Genomic DNA, 17,318 nt, shown 5'->3' with positions numbered 1-17,318 from the left:
GCGGGGCCCCTCGATTTTGGGAACAGAGGACAGCGAGGTCCTGTGAGGACAGGTGAGCGCCTGTGGGGATGGAGCCATCAGCGTCCCGTGAGCACAGCCGAGACCCTGGCCCCGCTCCAGGCGGGCGGTGGCAGGGCAGGCGGGGGGCACTGCCGCTCCTTATCGCGCGGCTCAGGCGGCCCCACCGCTCTCGGGGCCCGCGGGAAGGCGCCGGAACGAGCCTGGGGAGCCGCGCTGCCGGGAGCGGGGCCGGCGGGGCCCGGCAGGCCGGGAGCGGGGAGCGGGGAGCCGGAGCACCGCGGAACGCGGGCGGCGGGTGGCGGCGCCGGCCGGGCCCGTCCCGCTGCACGGCCCGGCGGCAGCGGCGTCTCCGAGCAACGGCGGGCGGAAGCGGCGGAGCGGAGCGGGCGGTAGGAGCGGGGCGGGCCGGGCCGGGCCGGGGCCTGCGCGGGCACCGGGGAGCCCCCGCCGGGCCGGGGGCACCGCCGGGCCTCTCGCAACACTGAGGGGCTGGAGCGTGTCCAGGGAAAGGAGCGGAGCTGGGAAGGGGCTGGAGCACCAGGAGCGGCTGAGGGAGCTGGGAAGGGGCTCAGCCTGGAGAAAAGGAGGCTCAGGGGGGACCTTGTGGCTCTGCACAACTCCTGACAGGAGGGGACAGCCGGGGGGGTCAGGCTCTGCTCCCAGGGAACAGGGACAGCACAAGGGGAAATGGCTTTAAGTTGTGCCAGGAGAGGTTTAATTTGTTTATAGATGGGATAAAAGGGGAAATTTCTTCACGCAATGCATGCTCAGGCACTGTCACAGGCTGCCTGGGGCAGTGGTGGAATGCCAGCCCTGGAAGTGTTTAAAAAGCCGTGTGCATGTGGCACTTGAGGGCATGGTTTAGTGGTGGTGGTGCTGGGGAATGACTGGACTTGGTGGTCTTAGAGGGGCTTTTCCAACCTTGACAATTCCATGGTTCTATGATTCTTTAGATCCTGGCCCTAACCCCCCTGAAAGGATTGTGGGGATGCTCAGGTGTGGGTCTACTATGGGATCAGTCCCCCTTGGCACCCTGTGGCCACAGGAAAGCCTCTGGGGTGAAACTGTGGCCACATCCCACCATTCACCTTTGCTGTCCTAACAAAAGTTCTGGAATTAATCAGCCCTGGGGTTCTGTATACAGTTGACTGTGATGACATTTGATATTTCAGTCTGTTGAAATGAATGAGGTGGATGCATGACAAGTCGTGAATTTGGGAATATGAGAACATTAACATAACAATAGTTGATCAGTAAGGTTTTCAACTGTCAAGATATTTTGTACGGCTTGAAAATCGTATCAGAATCTTCTCTGCCATGTCTCAAGCAGCCAAAGGGCAGATTGTTTGACCTGAGCTATGGCCAGAGGAGTTGCATGCATAAAACTATGTTAATTTTAAAAGTTGGGGAAGATGTAAGAGGAGGAATTCACAAACTAGAGAAGATAAGGATGACACGTGTTTCTGCTCCATGAGAAGTTTTCCCAGAGGATTGTGGCTATCTTTAAAAACAATCTCAGTGAAAAATAAGTGTGTGTATGAAGAGTCAGTCAACAATTCCTTTCTGAAATGTCCAGTGGATGGACAGACCTTTAAGGACAGCCGTGCATAAACACTGAGAGTCTTTTGTAGCAATAACAACAACTCTCCCTCTTTCGATGGGAAAAACATCATGGGGCTGTCTTTGATATTTTTCATTGGACTGAATATTCCCTTTTACTTCAAAACTGCAAAGTATATCCCAAGACTTCCCTCTCCTGAGAGATTTTGTTGGCAGTGTGGTGCTGGAAGCACAGTGTTTGCAGGTCCTGAACACACCCAGCACTAGCTCTCACTGCTCCAGAGATCCTCCAACCCCCAGCAAGATCTGGAGGCCACAGAGGGGCTTCATTTCTCCCTCTTTGACCCGAGAGATAACCTCAGAGACCTGGAGTCTGTAAGGAAGCAGGATCTCAGAAGAATCATAGATCATAGGATGGTTTGACATGGGAAGGACCTTACAGACCATCTCGTTCCACCCCCTGCCATGGGCAGGGACACCTTCCACTGTCCAAGGTTGCTCCAAGCCCCATCCAACCTGGCCTTGGACACTTCCAGAGATGAGGAATCCACAACTCCCCAGATTACCCCACTGTGAGGGTAATCACTCCCTATAACTGCTCCTCCATCCCTCAGTGCTGTAGGAAATTCCCAGGTGCTGAGCTTTACTGGCTCAGCTCTCCTCTCCTAAGGGAGAGGAAGAAGCCACCAGGCCCTTCCCGCTGCGCGTCCTCTCTCCACACTGTAAACACCCTCTGTGTTCCCTTTCCAACTGACTGGTCCTTGCAGAGGAGCAGCCTCGGGGCCCTGTGGAGTTCCACATCCCTAACACAGCACTGAAGGACAGGAAAGGACAGGAAAGGACAGCGGGCGCCGGGTGCTGCCTGTTCTGCGCCAGCGCCCTCCTTACTGCAATTATAGTCCTGTTAGAAACCTCCACCTTATTTAAAGAGACACTGTCAACTGCCTCAAAGCTCCTTTCTGGAAAAGTCTCCCAAGGCCACTGAGATGTGTTTTTAATGATGACAAGAAAAGCACTAAAGGTAAAGAGCACTGATAAAAGTAGAGGTGCTTCTCATTTTTGAGGCTGTTGAATCTAATTAATTAAAACTACTTCAGTTAGTCACTGTAGTCCCTTCTGACAAAATTATCGTCTCAGTTTCCAGATGAGAGGAGTGAGGCAGGAGGAGCTGAGTGATGGGATCAAGGTTGCTCTGAGTTTGCTGCAGAGGTCTGGGTTGTAAGGTGGTAAAGGAGACTGGGTAGCATGAACCCGTGTTTGATTGTTGGTAGCAGCAGGAAATAATCCCAGAGGCACCATGGTGAGCTATGATGTAGTCCCTTCTCTAGGAGGTGTTCCAGCACATCCAGTGTGGGATCCATGATCTAAGGCTGGGTGAATGCCAGATCTTGGCTGGTCCGACGGACTATGTTTATCTGTGTACCATCATGAAAGACCTTTCCAGGACTGGGAGAAGGGCTTTACTGGGAAACTCCAGGCTTCCCTGGAGTTCCCTTCAAACTCTGCAGATCATCAGGAACCTCCTGAATGTGTGTCTGGCTGTTGGCTGTCACTAATGTCATTACTCAAGTGGTTGGGCTTAGTGTTTTCGACCATGCTTAGTTCTCCTCTCTGGTGGCTTTGGCCAGCTCAGATTTTCCTTGTGTTTACTCACCATCCTCAAGTTGAATTTTTGTGTTTATTGGCAGGTGTACGTCCCTGCAGGGTCACTGCCATGGTACTGAAGGTGTTCTTTCCATCATGCTGCTCCTCTGCGGACAGCGGCATTTTGATCGGCCGCTGGATCTCTGAGCAGAACTCTGCTGTCATCCTTGCTGTGGTGCACTTCCCCTTCATCCCTGTCCAGGTGAAGCAGTACCTTGGGGAAGTTCAGCGTGCGACTAAAGTCAGTGTCTCTGTGCTTGGCTCGTGGAGCAATAGCAAACAGGAGAAAGAAGAGAGTCTCAGTGAGTTCTTGGAAGACCTTGGGACCATATTCTGCCATGAGCCATGGATCCAGATAAGCAAAGAGGGGGACAGCAAATTCTGGAGCTGTTCTATCCTTCAGAAACACTCTAAGAACCCTCAGGAGGAAGAAATCCTCTTGGTGTACTATGACCAGCGCAAGGTCATGCTTTCCCATCTGCACCCCCCTTTGGACACAGCTGGCCAGAGGGCAGAGGATGCCTCAAAGCTCTCGGCCATCTTTGACACAGTGGCCAGGAGCCAGGTCCTGTTCATGACAGACAGGTACGACGAGGGGCCCATCAAGCTGACCCACTGGCAGTCGGATGGGGTGGAGGCCAGTATCATTGTGGAGCTGCTGAAGCAGGCCTCTGTGCCTGCCTGCATGCTGCTGACATTCCTGCTCTCACTGCTCTCTGGGATCTGCAGGAGCAGGTAGGTGATGTGACATCACCCAGCTTGTTTTGCCTGGAAATGTAATTTGTGTTTAAGCATTGCAGGACAACTGCTCAACCCCAGTGAGAAATGTGATACAAAATTGTTCTGTTGGAAACAGGCTGCTGCAAGAGGTCCTGTTGGAGCTCCACAACAGGAAAACACGAGGCCAAAGGCTCCCTCAGAGCTCTTAATAGATCTGGGAGGTTTTCTGGGGAGGCATTAATGTCCTCCCCATTTGCAGCAGGGATAGTTCAGCCCTGCTTCGGTTTCATCACAGCTGAAACAGTGGATTTCCAGCTATTCTATGGCTGACAGAATGACATGAGGCTGTCCTTAGTCTCCATAGCTGGGGGCTCCCTCCTCCCTGTTTGCTGTGACTCCCTCTGCAGCTGTGAAACATCAGCAAATACTGTTTCTAAATCCGTCCTCTCTCCAAGAGACTGTGGTGCTGCAACCTTGGCACTTAAGAGAAGTTTAGAGGGATTGCTGCTCAGCCTGAATCCTTGGTGAAATCCTGTTCTCACAACTGTAAGCCTGAATAGGATTCTCCAAATGTAACGTGTGGCAAGTGCTTGGACTGAAAGCTAATTCTGAGCAGATTTGCAGGGAAGAAATTTAAAATCATGGAATGATTTACCTTGGAAAGGCCCTCTAAGATCATCGAGTCCAACCATTAACCCAGCACTGCCAAGGCCACCACTAACCCATGTTTCCAATGCCACATGGTTTTTGAGTACTTGCAGGGATGGTGATTCCACCACTGCAGCTGCCTGGAGAGGTTGTGACAGAGAGGAGAGTGCAGTTCTGGTTCTGAGCTGCAAGAAGACACTGTAATTGATAAAATTTTGATAACAGCTACTACTGTATTCATGGATAAATCTTTTTAAGTACAGCCTAAAGGAATGGAAGTATTTAACAGGTTTCCAATTATGTGATACAGTTGTAAAAGAATTACAGTGAAACTCTTCCCATCCAAAGATTTTTTTAGCAGTTGGGTTACGCAGTCTGGTACACAAAGGAAAACCTGTCCAGTTTTGGATTATTGGAAGAGATTGAGATTCAAACCTGATCTCATCAAGGACCCCTGTGTCCTGGGACTGCTCTGTAGATACTGTGTGTTACTGGTTCTTAATGGTGATTAAGTCACAACTTTGTGGTTGGGCAGAAGATTTGGAGTCAGCTCCAAAGGTCCTTTTCCTGTCCATGTGCCACCACCAGCAGACAGGATGATTCTTTTCTGCACAGGCACTTGGTCTCACTTGGTCCCACCTCAGCTGGTGCCAGGGTTCAGGCCAGGCTTGGAGTCAGGTTAAGCTCAAGCCTTGCTGGCATCCAGTCACAGTCTGCAGTCTAAACATAAGCTGGGAGCTCAAGCTCAGCTGGCAGGTTGGGCCCAGATAGCTGCTACCCAGCTTGTCAGGAATTCTGACTGCAGCTTTTCCTAGGGCCAGGATGGATGTTTGGAGGTAGAGCAGCAGCCAGCTGTACCTGGCAGCAGGCAGAATGCGAGGCTTGCTGTGCACAAACCAGCACTGAGCCTGTCCTTAGCCTTGGGAGGCAGAGCTTTCTCTCTCCTTTGTTTTATTCACCCACAGTATCAACTTTATATTTGCTTATCTCCTACGTGTTTTAAAACATCAGTCTTGGAGAACAGAGATTAGTACCTGGCTTTATAACAAGTCTCCTGCTTGACCTTCTAAGTCATTTAAAGGAATTTGGTTCCATTTTGTACCACATGGTGTGTGGTACAACCTCCTTCATGCCAACATACTCGAGGCTGGGAGGGCTCAAGATGTCACGTGCAGGTATCCTTCCAGTCCCCTCCTCCCCGTGCTGGGACAGGACATCCCATAAAATAAGATTTACTGGTTTTTTTCTCCTTCAGGTCACAGGACTTCTTTCTATCTGTTTTTTGCGATGTTAAGGGATAGTCAGCTTTGAAAGGCTAAAGAAAGAGATCAGCAATGTCCTCTCAGGCTGAGGAGGTTTGGGGATTTTTGGATATGCCCCTGTTGTGTATTTGCACGGGAGAAGCAGAGCAGCAGTGTTGGAAATCTCAGGGACTGAGTCGCTGCCATCCCTCCAAGCTCACCCCGTGTTCCCACGTTCTGCACATCCTGAATTAAGGCATTTCTTCAGCACCACCGTGTGCTAAGGGGTGGCCATTGCGATTCTGCTTCAGAGGAACTTGGGGGCAGCATTCCCATTATCCCTGAAGGTCTCTGCTCTTGGGGACGTTAGGATGTTTTAGTCTTGAGGCAGTAAATTCCATGTGCTCGTTTTTAAAAAAGTCTGTTTTTAAACACCTCCAATTCCTCATCCAAAGGGAGGCACAGCTCCTGCAGTTTCTAGCAAGGAGGGAGAAGACACGCAGGTGTTCTGGTTAATGGAGCTTAATATTTGCATGTGATCCAGATTTGGAAAGATTGCTTTTCATCTGATATGTGAAAATTCCCCTCTCACTCTTGGGAAAAAACTGAATTGGAAAATCAAGACTTACTCATGGAGGCTCTGTTAATTTATTGCAAAAATTCCTTATATTTGGAAATACCCCAAAGATCTCCTGCTGCTTAGATAATGCAATGACACAACGTCACTGGATTTTTGTTGGTTTTTTTAATCAGGTTGGTTTTCCATTGAAGTTCTGAAAATGGTTCTGTATACTGTGTTGTAAACATGTGGGAGTATTTCTGGCTATGCACAGTCGATGTGCAAAGGGGTAGGAGACCACGCAAGGAATATTTTTTTGCTGTCTTCCTCAGTCCTCACAGAGAGGAGAGTTCCCATAGCACAAATTGCAGCTGCTCTATTGAGCTTTTTGCAGTATGTTTGTTTTTTTTATTTCAGTAAGTATGTGTATGTAAAGAAAGAAAAGAAAGTATGTGGAATAGAGGTTGTGCTTGTGGTGGTGAGTGAAAAGAGAGTCAGTTGTAGCACAGACCAGGACATCCCTGTGATGTGTTTTTGGCCCCATGGAGTCCAGTTGAAGAGCTGAACCATTGCAGGCTGCACAGTGTTTTGGTGCTCTGGGGATGAGGCTGCTTTGGGAATCATTCCCACTTGTGCAAGACATTCCTCTGGCAGACCACAGCACCCTGTCCTTTCTCTTGGCTGGGGGTGTCAGACTAGGGGTGAGCCAGGGGCTGGCTGCCTCCAACTTGAGGAGCAGCCATGGATGGTGAGAGACACCCAGTGCTGAGAGAGGATGGGACTATCACCCAGTGAGTGTGTAGTGTAGCACAGCCCCCAGAGCTGCTGCTTTCTGCCTGAGCTGACAGGGTCTGGCAGCTGGTGTTTGACCCATAATTCTTCACCTTCAGCCATCTGTACATAATCCCACAGGTAGAGCGTTCCTCCTTCCCCTTCTTTACATTTCAAGTGCAATTCTCTGCTCTAGTCAAGTTTTGCCACACCGGAGTTTGTAACCACTGAGCTGGGGCATAATTGGAAGGGAAAACTCATCTGCTCTGGTGTCTTGGTGAATCTGGGAGCCCAGGTGTGCATGATCAGTGGCCAGAGCAGTCACCCCCTCTCCCTCCCCTGCACAGTGCTCTTTTCTCCACCGCCTCAGCTCCCTCCTCCTGACAAGTCAGCTGAGGAACAGTGCATTCATTTGTCTCCAAGGTAGGAGGCTGTAGTGCAGAGCTGAGTAACTTGGAGACCTCAAATTAAGAATGATTCACAGTACACTGCGTGTGTTTCAAACCCAATGTGTCTGAAATTTGAATGGGGAGGGAGGGGGAAGAGGGGGATGTCAACACTCTGGTCCTTCAGCTGACAAATGATGCACAAAGTGGGGTTCAAAGGGCTCAGGAGGGTGCGGGGAGGAAAGGGACAGCAGCCCCAGGGAACTGAGCAGGGTTTGGAAGAACGGTACCTTTGTGATTGGTGTGAATTGTATAAATTGCAGTGGGCACCCCAGTGTGCCCATCCTGACCAGTCATGGGGGCATCTGCTGCTGGGTGTGGGCTGGCATGCTCCGGGTGAAATCCCAGACAGGCACGCACAGTTTGCAGGGACATCCATCTCCAGGCCATGCTCAGGAGTGATCCGAGCAGCTGTGCAATTTCCAGAGTGAAGCAGGATACAAGGAGTAATGGTATTGTGTGAAGTGAATGTAACCTGAAAAACCATGCCAAAGCAGCACAGGAGAGTAGATGAAGTGACTAAAAGTGACCATGGATTCCTGGACCTGTAATAAAAAACAGTAAAACACTGTGAAAATAGTGCAACAACTGCACTGGCTGGTAGAATGTGCTCCTGTGTACAGGAGAGAAGTGATCCAAATTATGTCCACATCAGAATTTATTTATCCCCCAAACCAAACCTGGTGCCATGTGTTGCTGTGGTTTCTGTGACCAGCCTGCTCCCAGTACTGTGTCACTCCAACCTGCGCAGATCACCAACTGTCCTTGCTTCATAGGTTGTGTGGTAATAAAAGTAACTCCCCAAAATAATTGAGCATCATTTTGTACTTTTCTTCTGAGTCATAAGAAAAGAACCTTGTGACTGTTTCCTCCCCTACAGGCCTAATGTGGATGTTAAGTTTGAAACCTAATTAAATACTAAATGTTGGTTATCTACATAATGCTGGTCACTGCAAGGCAGTGGAGAGAAGGTAGAAGTGAAGACCCTGAAAAAAGAATTTGGAATTAATAAAGGGAAAAAAAAAAAGAGAAGAATAAAGTGGAAGAGAAGAGAAAAGGAGGGGGGAAGGGACATAAACTGCATGGAGAGCACAGCTGTTTGTTATACCAGGCTCACACCACACAGAAACTTGTGATCACCTCTGCTCTGGAGCCAGGCTGGGAGAGCTGGAGGGGTTCACCTGGAGAGCTGGAGGCCCTGGGGGGACCTTAGAGTCCCTTCCAGTGCCTAAAGGGGCTCCAGGAGAGCTGGAGAGGAACTTTGAACAAGAGATGGAAGGAAAGGACAAAGGGGAATGGCTTCCCACTGACAGAGGGCAAGGCTGGATGGGATATTGGGAAGGAATTGTTCTTTGTGTGAGGGTGGGGAGGCCCTGGCACAGGGTGCCCAGAGCAGCTGTGGCTGCCCCTGGATCCCTGGCAGTGTCCAAGGCCAGGCTGGACAGGGCTTGGAGCAGCCTGGGACATGGTGGGAGGTGTCCCTCCTGTGGCAGGGGGCTGGAATGAGATGAGCTTTTAGGTCCCTTCCAACCCAACCCATTCCATGTCCAGTGATTTGTAACACTGGGGTTTGTGCAGCAGTTCCACCAGGTTGAATTGCCCTGAACACAACTTGACTCTGCTCTCCTGGAAACTGGAGCATTGTGCAAGCCCAGTGATGTATCCAAAAGCAGAGGTTGGGATCAGGATTGCCTTGTGGCTTCCTTGGAAGAGTGAGACGTGGTTTGACAGAGTGCAAATGAGAGTTTGGCTTGTCTGCATGTCTTGGTCTGGCAAGGCTGCCTGTTAACCTTTCAGAGAGTCATTAACATCTAACCACCAGCTCTGGCTGCCCAGCCTTAACTTCACTGACTGTTTTGCATGGGTGTGGGATGCTGGCCTGCCTGCTACATGGCAAAGGCAGGAGGAGACATTCCCATGTGTTTCTGCAGGGTGCTGAAGTTTTGGCCTTTGTCTTTCTTGTGGAGCAAACTCTCAACCTGTGAGCAGCTGGGACATCGCCTGCAGCACCTCCAGGTCATCAGCAGCAACAAGAAGGCTCAAAACCAAAATCAGCTGATGAGGTATGGAGTACATGTAAAGTTAGGTGTGTCTTGGCTCTATTCCTGTCTCCTGTGGGGAACCCTATCCATGTATCCCATGCCTGGACAGTACTAGGTCCTCACTGCACCCTATCATGTTGCTCTATTCCCTGCTAGTTTGCATATCTTTACTGTGCACTGTATTCATATGCATATATATTTGTATTTTTATGTGTTAATCATGCCTTTTGCCAGATATCTGCCTTTTTCCCCAGTTCAGGAAAGGTAACTGGGATATTGCACCCCAAAAGCTTGTACTGCACCCATGTGTGAGTGCTTTGCTGTCACTACTCCCACAGGCTCATTGCTTTCACATGTGCTGCTGTCAACCACAGCCATCCATCAGTGTTCAGTGGCACTTTCCATAAGGACAGAAAGTTTAAATGCTCCCCTTTTTCACCCACTCTTTTGGGGAAGGTTTTTGTGCAGAAACTGCAGACCTGAGACTCCACTTACACTGTTAGAACAGTAACAAAGTGTAAGAGAAAAGCAAACGTGCAGCACAGTGAGAGGAACAGAGCAGAGATCTGAGACAGATATTGGATGCCCTACAGCTCTTCCACAGCCAGTCTTGTTCTGTGTGGTTCTCTGATCCTGCAGTAATAGACTCCCAGGGAACACTTAAAATAGATTAACAGATTTGAAGGCCAAAAGTAACTGTGATTGTTCTGTCTGATTCCTGAATAACTCATGTCATGGAATTCCATTCAGAAGCTCTAGCAAGAAAGGGGCAGCCCAGCAGCCCTTCTGAGTTTGTGTATGAACCCAAAACCACTGTTTATTGCCTTGTCTGGGAAAGACATCTGATCTCAGTGTGGATGTGCCAAGTGCTGCTGCCCTTGCTACTGGTAATTGGTAAATCCCCCCTGAGTGTGTATATACCTTTCTGTCTAACATTCCTCTTTGTAGTTTCAATCCCCTCTTTGCTCCCTACTAAGAAAGGTTTTGTGGTGTGGCAGGCCCTGAGTGGCTCTAAGTTTAGAATCATGGAATCACAGAATATCCTGAGTGGGAAGGGACCCACAGGGGTCATCCAGCCCAGCTCCTGGCCCTGCACAGCCACCCCAACAATCCCACTCTGGGCATCCCTGAGAGTGTTGTCCAAACACTCCTGGAGCTCTGGCAGCCTCGGGGCTGTGCCCATTCCCTGGGGAGCCTGGGCAGTGCCCAGCACCCTCTGGGGGAAGAACCTTTTCCTAAAATCCGACCTGACCCTCCCCTGGCACAGCTCCAGCCGTTCCTTTGGGTCCTGTCCCTGGTCACAGATCGGAGCTGCTCCTCAGGAGAGAGCTGTAAACAGCTGGGAGGTCTCCCCTCAGTCTTCCCTTCTCCAGGCTGAGCAAACCTCTCCCGTGCTTGGCTACAGAAGGAGCAGCACACCAATGGAAGTGAAAATTGTTCCTCTTCAGTGAGTTGTCCTGGTGTCCCTGGGACATGAAAGGTGCTATATAAGCAAAGCCAACAACTGTCATTGAAACATTAAACACTGTCCTTCCTTTAACTCTGTTTCTCTTTGCTCTGCCTGCAGGAAAGCCAACATCTTTGTGTCTCTGCTGATTGATGTGGCCCTGGGGATACTGCTGATGTCATGGCTGTACAGGAAGAACCGCATTGGTCACCTTGCTGACACCCTCATCCCTGTGGCTGACGTAAGCCTCGCCAAATCTGATCCCCTTTCACCTGCTCTGGGTTGGTTGTTAAGGAGGCAGTGCCTCACACACAAGCTTTCAGAGAGACCTGTCTGAAGTCATGCAAATCAGGTTCCCTCAAGAACAGAGAAATCTTCAAATCAAGCCTGTTGGGGCTGCTCAAAAGAAACTCAGTTCTGCTTTGCATGTGCTGTGAATAGTAATTAGATGTTTATGGGAGGGCTCCTCAAGCTTCTAAAGGAACAATTATGGTTTGGACAGAGCTCTGCAGCTGCAGGTTGAGTGGTTATGGAGCCATAGTGCTTTTATTTCATTTTTTTCTGGAGTCAAAAGTAAGTGTCCTTAAGTTGTTGCTGTATGGGTTGTTCATGGTGAAAAAAAGCTGTAACCTGGGTTGAGTCTGATAAACTGCTGGAAAGTCAAATATGATAAGCAGTGCAGCTGTGCTTGTGGAAGGAGTTTCATGGGGAAGTCCAAAGGCTTTGCTGGTCAGGGTACAAACACCTGAAATCCTGCCTAAGAGCTCTGGGATATGGCCAAACTAGGAAAACCTGCTATGTGTTGTGATTTTCTTATACATAACTCCTCTTGCCCACTGAAATCCCTCAACATCAGCAGACTCACGCTGTCCTGCTCTTCTGGTGGTTCATTTTAGGTGCAGAGCTCCAGTATATCTGTTTAGTGGCAGTAAGGAACATATAATGTACTTCAGAGGCTGGAGACCAGACCACTAATCTAAGGTCAGCTCTCTTTTAAGAGCTTCTGTGTCTTGGGATTACATGTGCAGCCAATTTTGAGCCCTGCCATGCAGCTGCACAGCCTAATCCTTTCTCTGCCCACTTTTCTTTCATTTCTGCATGGGTCTTTCCATTGGTTTCTTTCTAGCAGCTGGAGAATGTCTTCTCTCTGCTCTTTCTCTGGTTTCTTGGTTGAGAAGAATTTGATTTTGATCAGAGAATTCCAGCAGCAGTTTATTTTTTCTACTTATGCTGCATTTCCTGGGAAGACCTCACATTTTCCCTGACAGTGGTCCGTGTCAAACTCCTTAATTATTGCAAGGTCTCTGATCATTCTTGTACATTCTTGCATAAAGCCTGTATGGATTGTCCAGCATAGCTGTGGATCAGGACTATAGCTGGTTTTCTTATCTTTCATAGTCAAACTTTTAAGGACAGCATGTGTGCTGTAGGCACTACTCAGCAGTGGTGGTGGGTAGGGAGAACCACATTTGTTGCAGGACACTTGGTCTTGTGTTTGAGCTATACACTGCAAATATTCTTCTAAGCCTTATTCCTACAGCTTTTCCCTTACAGATATTTCAGCTGGAGAAGTTTAAGTTGTCTAGAGCTTTCCCTTTGGGATTACTGGAAGTGCCCAGCTCTCAGAAATCTGATTTCTTAACAAGTCTGCAGGGAAGTGGCTTTGGCTGCATTCCTGGTTGCACAGGTGGCTCTGGGAGGGATTCCATCTGCCCAGTGTCTTTGGCAGATGGACACTCTCCGTGCTCAAGGTGTGTCCAACCCCAGCACCTGTCCTGGACAGGCTTTCTTGTGAGGGTTGCTTGTTTGTTCCTCTTTCAGTAATTTAGCTCATCTGTCACTCAACTTTTGCATCATAGTGACAGGTATCTTCAGCAAGTCTCCTCCTCCGTGTGTGGACTCTGTCACCTGGCTGTCACCAGGAGCTGTTTGCTTTCATTCCTGGAAGTGCTGACTCCTCCATGTTTGGGGGGGGGCTGATAGCCAGTCAGTGCCTTTCTTCCCTGTTTTTCTAGGCTTATCAGTCCAGGCCATTCACAACTCTTCTTTTTTCCAGCCTTACTTTCTTCTTCCAGGCATATGAGATTGTGGACATAAAATCGTTTGAAGTCTTTTACTCCCTTTGCTGGGCATTGATTTATATGCATTATGTGCAGGCCTTAAAAAATGCAGATCTGAGTGATCCCAAAATATACCAATGACTCCAGCATGTGGTGTGCAAGCCAGCACCACTTCTTTTCCAGTATGACAGCAAAATCTCCCCTCAGCCATTCAGCAGTAGGTTTCCTCTCTGCTGCTGAGTGTCCATCTGGTCTGCATTATTCCCATCACTGGGCTTTCTCAAGTGCTTGTGTGCTGCCAAGTTCAGTAACTCAGCATTCCCTGTGTGCAGAGAGCTCCTGTTCCTTCCCTAAAACTCTTCTGCTTTGAGCTGTGCCCAGATATGCTGATAGCATTGACCCTACACCTCTGTGTTTGTTGCTAAATAGAACATTTGGTATCTCATTTGCCCAGAGTGTGCTGGGCACTGCCCAGGCTCCCCAGGGAATGGGCACGGCCCCGAGGCTGCCAGAGCTCCAGGAGTGCTTGGACAACACTGCCAGGGATGCCCAGGGTGGGATTGTTGGGGTGTCTGTGCAGGGCCAGGAGCTGGGCTGGATGACCCCTGTGGGTCCCTTCCCACTCAGGATATTCTCTGTTGCTAATATAATAAGACTGTTATGTATAATAAAGCTATATACATAACCTCACTTTAACCTTATTGATTTTAATATTGACAGACACCCTTATATAACACATAACCTTACTGGTTTGATTGATTGATTTTAACATTGACAAAATCCCAGCTGTGTGGGCCCTGGATACAGTGCTTGGGCTTTTTCCAACCAACATTTCTCTGGAAGGAAGCAGTGCAGGTGGGTGATTTTGACTCTCAGCACTGCCAGGGTCACAAGCTCAGCCTGCTGCCAGAAGTTCAAGCTGTATTCCCTGGCCATCCCTTGTTATCCTCTGATAAAATGGATCTCAGATCAGCACTTGGGTGGCAGTTGTTGATGCTGCACAAGACATCACTGAGTGCAGCTCCCACTTTTCCAGCGTGGTGAGCTGTACTGTGCTTGCTGTAATAACAAGCTGCCTTTGTCACTCAGTGAGGCAGATGTGATTCAGAGACACCCAGGGAGTAACTGGCAAGGAGCTGTTAGGAAAGACTGATTTTTGAAGCAGGCTTTCAAATCCAAAAATGGAAAACTTGAATAATCTTCTCTCTGTAGGTGCCCTCACAACTCCTACCTTCCTCCTTCTCTTGATCCCACCAGGCTTCCCAATGGTTGTCCTTGCTTTTGCCTTCCACAAGACATCCTTCTTTCAGAAATACCTGACTCAAAGGTATCTGCACTGGTTTTAAACAGAATTGCTTATAAATCATCTCTTTTTTTTTTTTTTCCCTTTATCTCTTTTATCCTTGCTGATGTCACTTTTTCCTAAGTTGCAATCTGTTTGAAACAGTTACATATTTATCATAGATTGTGCCTGCACAAGCTTTACTGGGGCTTGGAGATAATTGGATGTGTGCTCCTAGTCAGTCTTGTTCCACTGATCCATAAACAAAGCAAGCAGAGAGAGTGCTTCCTGAAAAATATTTGTAGATGTTAGTTTATAAAATAGTGTATCTTAGAGCCCCAACCACCTGCAACAGACACAGGGCAGGTGTGTCTGACAGGGACAGCTTTGGATCTGCATGCTCTGACTTGCACATAGAACCCTTAAAGCTGGGAAAGACCTTTAGGGTCACCAAGTCCAACCATCAGCCCAGCACCACTGTATTCACCACTAGCCCCTGTCCACAAGGGCCCCCAGGGATGGGGACTCCACCACTGCCCCAGGCAGCTGTGTCAGTGTCTGACCACCCTTTCAGAGAAGAAATTTTCTCAATATCCCATGTAAACCTCTGCTAGTGCAACTTGAGGCCGTTTCCCCTTGTCCTGTCCCTGTTCCCTGGGAGCAGAGCCCAACCCCTCCAGCTGTCCCCTCCTGTCAGGAGTTGTGCAGAGCCAGAAGGGCCCCCCTGAGCCTCCTTTTCTCCAGGCTGAGCCCCTTGCCCAGCTCTCTCAGCTGCTCCTGGTGCTCCTGACCCTTCCCCAGCTCCACTCCCTGGAGCATCACAGTGCCCTGTGTGTCCTTCTCCAGCCGTGTCACATCAGCATTAGTCCTCTGCACATGGAAACTAGGAAGAAGAGCATGACAGGAAAGAGAATATTTCCACAGTGAGCTCATCTAACCCTCATTAGCACCAGTCTCTCTCCAGTTTGGTCATGTCCCAGTACCCTGTTATGAAACACTTCCAAACCACTGTATCTGATTTATTAATATGCCCACATTCAGTATTCATGACTGCAGGAGGAGAATCGGACTCACCGCCACCTTTCCTGATTCTACTTGCTATTGATCAGTCCTAAAATATCTGTCTGAAAAACAACCTGCAAGGTTATGCTCCAGGACTCTGTTTTGAGATGCCTTGCCCAGCTAAATAACAGCAATGTAGGGCACCTTCCCAGGGCTACGTGCCCCTGTCAGGGTTTAGCAGCACCTCTGGGACTGGCAGCCTCCAGAAATCCTCCCTGCTAAAACTCAGCCTTGCTGAAGGACTGCTTTCAAGCATTTAAATATTTCATTAAAATCCCCAAATGCTTTTTCTAAGTTACCAATCCAACACTTTAAATATTAAAACCAGTCTATTTATAAAGCAGCAAACGCTTCTCAGCCACAGAGGTGAGCTCCTTGGGATCCAATCAGTCCTGACTTGCAGTGAGACAGATGGAAAAGGAAGGGAATAGAAAGACAAGCCTTTTGGAGAAGTTGAAAATGGAACCGTTAATTTTGCCACTGCACTAAAAGTAAATGTTTACAAACTCATTTTGCCAGGATCTGTTGGTTAATAAAGAAAATGGAACCATTCCTTGCAAATATTTTTTCCATAGGGAAGTTATACATGTGAATTATAAGGAAAGTAGGCTACAGTGCATCAGCTTTAGGGAGTGTGGCTTGGTGGTTCTGCACATGGGCAGTTTTCACTTGTGTGGGCTGTAACTGGGAGTTTTGGAGAAAGAGGGCTTTTCCTCACAATCTCTGTCCATGTGACACAGTGTAAGAGGTCACTTCTTCCAGATATTTTCCCCACCTGCTTGCTGAAGGTTATCAGCTCCCTCAGCTCAGAGCTTGGAACTGGTGCTCAGCAATGGTTTCAGCTCAGGGGAGCAGGGCAGGTGTGAAGTTCTGAGGAGAAAAATCACCCAACTGCAAGGGGAGTGTGGAGTAGTGGAGTGGAGAGAGAAAATCAGTAAGTAACACCAGCCTGGGCTGAAATCACCAGAAAAAGTGAATAACAGCCCCCAGTGAAGTGTCTGGAGCACACATTTGAGGTAGGGAAGAACAAGCCCAGAGCTGGGGTTTGGTTTTTTCTGCAGCACTGAAGAGACAGCACATGGGCCTGGAGCAGGTCCAGGGAAGGGAACAGAGCTGGGGAAGGGGCTGGAGCACAAGGAGAGGCTGAGGGAGCTGGGAAAGGGGCTCAGCCTGGAGAAAAAGAGGCTCAGGGAGGACCTTGTGGCTCTGCACAACTCCTGACAAGAGAGGGCAGCCAGGGAACAAGGGACAGGACAAGGGGAAACAGCTTCAAGTTGCATCAGGGGAGGTTTACATGGGATATTGGGAAGATTCCATTATGAAGAGGGTGGTCAGGCACTGTCACAGGCTGCCCAGGACAGTGGTGGAGTCACTGAAAGTGTTCAAAAAGCCACATGGGTGTGGCACTTGGGGATGTAAGTTAGTGGTGCACCTGGCAGTATTAGGTTTATAGGACTTGATGTTAGGGGGCTTTTCCAACCATAATGATTTTCTGATTCAGTGATGTGGGGAGGACCTCCATTAGTGTTTTTCCTCAGTGATTCCAAGGCTGCTTTGTTGTTGGGATGCCATGAGTACCCATGAGGCCTGCAGAGAGTGATAGGCAAGATCAGGGATATTGTCCAGTACACCACAAAGTATCAAGAGAGTCTGTGCATGAAATACATTTATGTAATTGTGTTTTTTACCCTGCTCTAAACAAACACAGATTGTTTATAAAAATTAACTCTCTTTTGCCCATTAGTGCACTGCCATCTTCCCCCCTTTTGAAATCCTAACAGCCTTCCCCAAACTCAGCTCTGACTTTTCACCTGA

At 48.9% G+C, this 17,318-nt stretch overlaps 1 protein-coding gene across 1 annotated transcript in view; it reads left to right on the top strand.

Moving 5' to 3' along the window:
• Window positions 1-335: 335 nt before the first annotated feature.
• Window positions 336-17,318, top strand: part of PIGQ (phosphatidylinositol glycan anchor biosynthesis class Q) — a 33,795-nt gene continuing 16,812 nt past the window's right edge. Inside the window, exons 1-4 of the mRNA XM_059861459.1 lie at window positions 336-410; window positions 3,270-3,960; window positions 9,542-9,673; window positions 11,220-11,340. Coding sequence (XP_059717442.1) covers window positions 3,296-3,960; window positions 9,542-9,673; window positions 11,220-11,340 — 918 coding nt within the window. The 5' untranslated portion in view covers window positions 336-410; window positions 3,270-3,295. The remainder of the gene's footprint in view (window positions 411-3,269; window positions 3,961-9,541; window positions 9,674-11,219; window positions 11,341-17,318) is intronic.

This window comes from Haemorhous mexicanus, chromosome 17, assembly GCF_027477595.1.
Source record: "Haemorhous mexicanus isolate bHaeMex1 chromosome 17, bHaeMex1.pri, whole genome shotgun sequence".
NCBI lineage: Eukaryota > Metazoa > Chordata > Aves > Passeriformes > Fringillidae > Haemorhous > Haemorhous mexicanus.
This window is presented reverse-complemented; position numbering and strand designations above follow the sequence as displayed.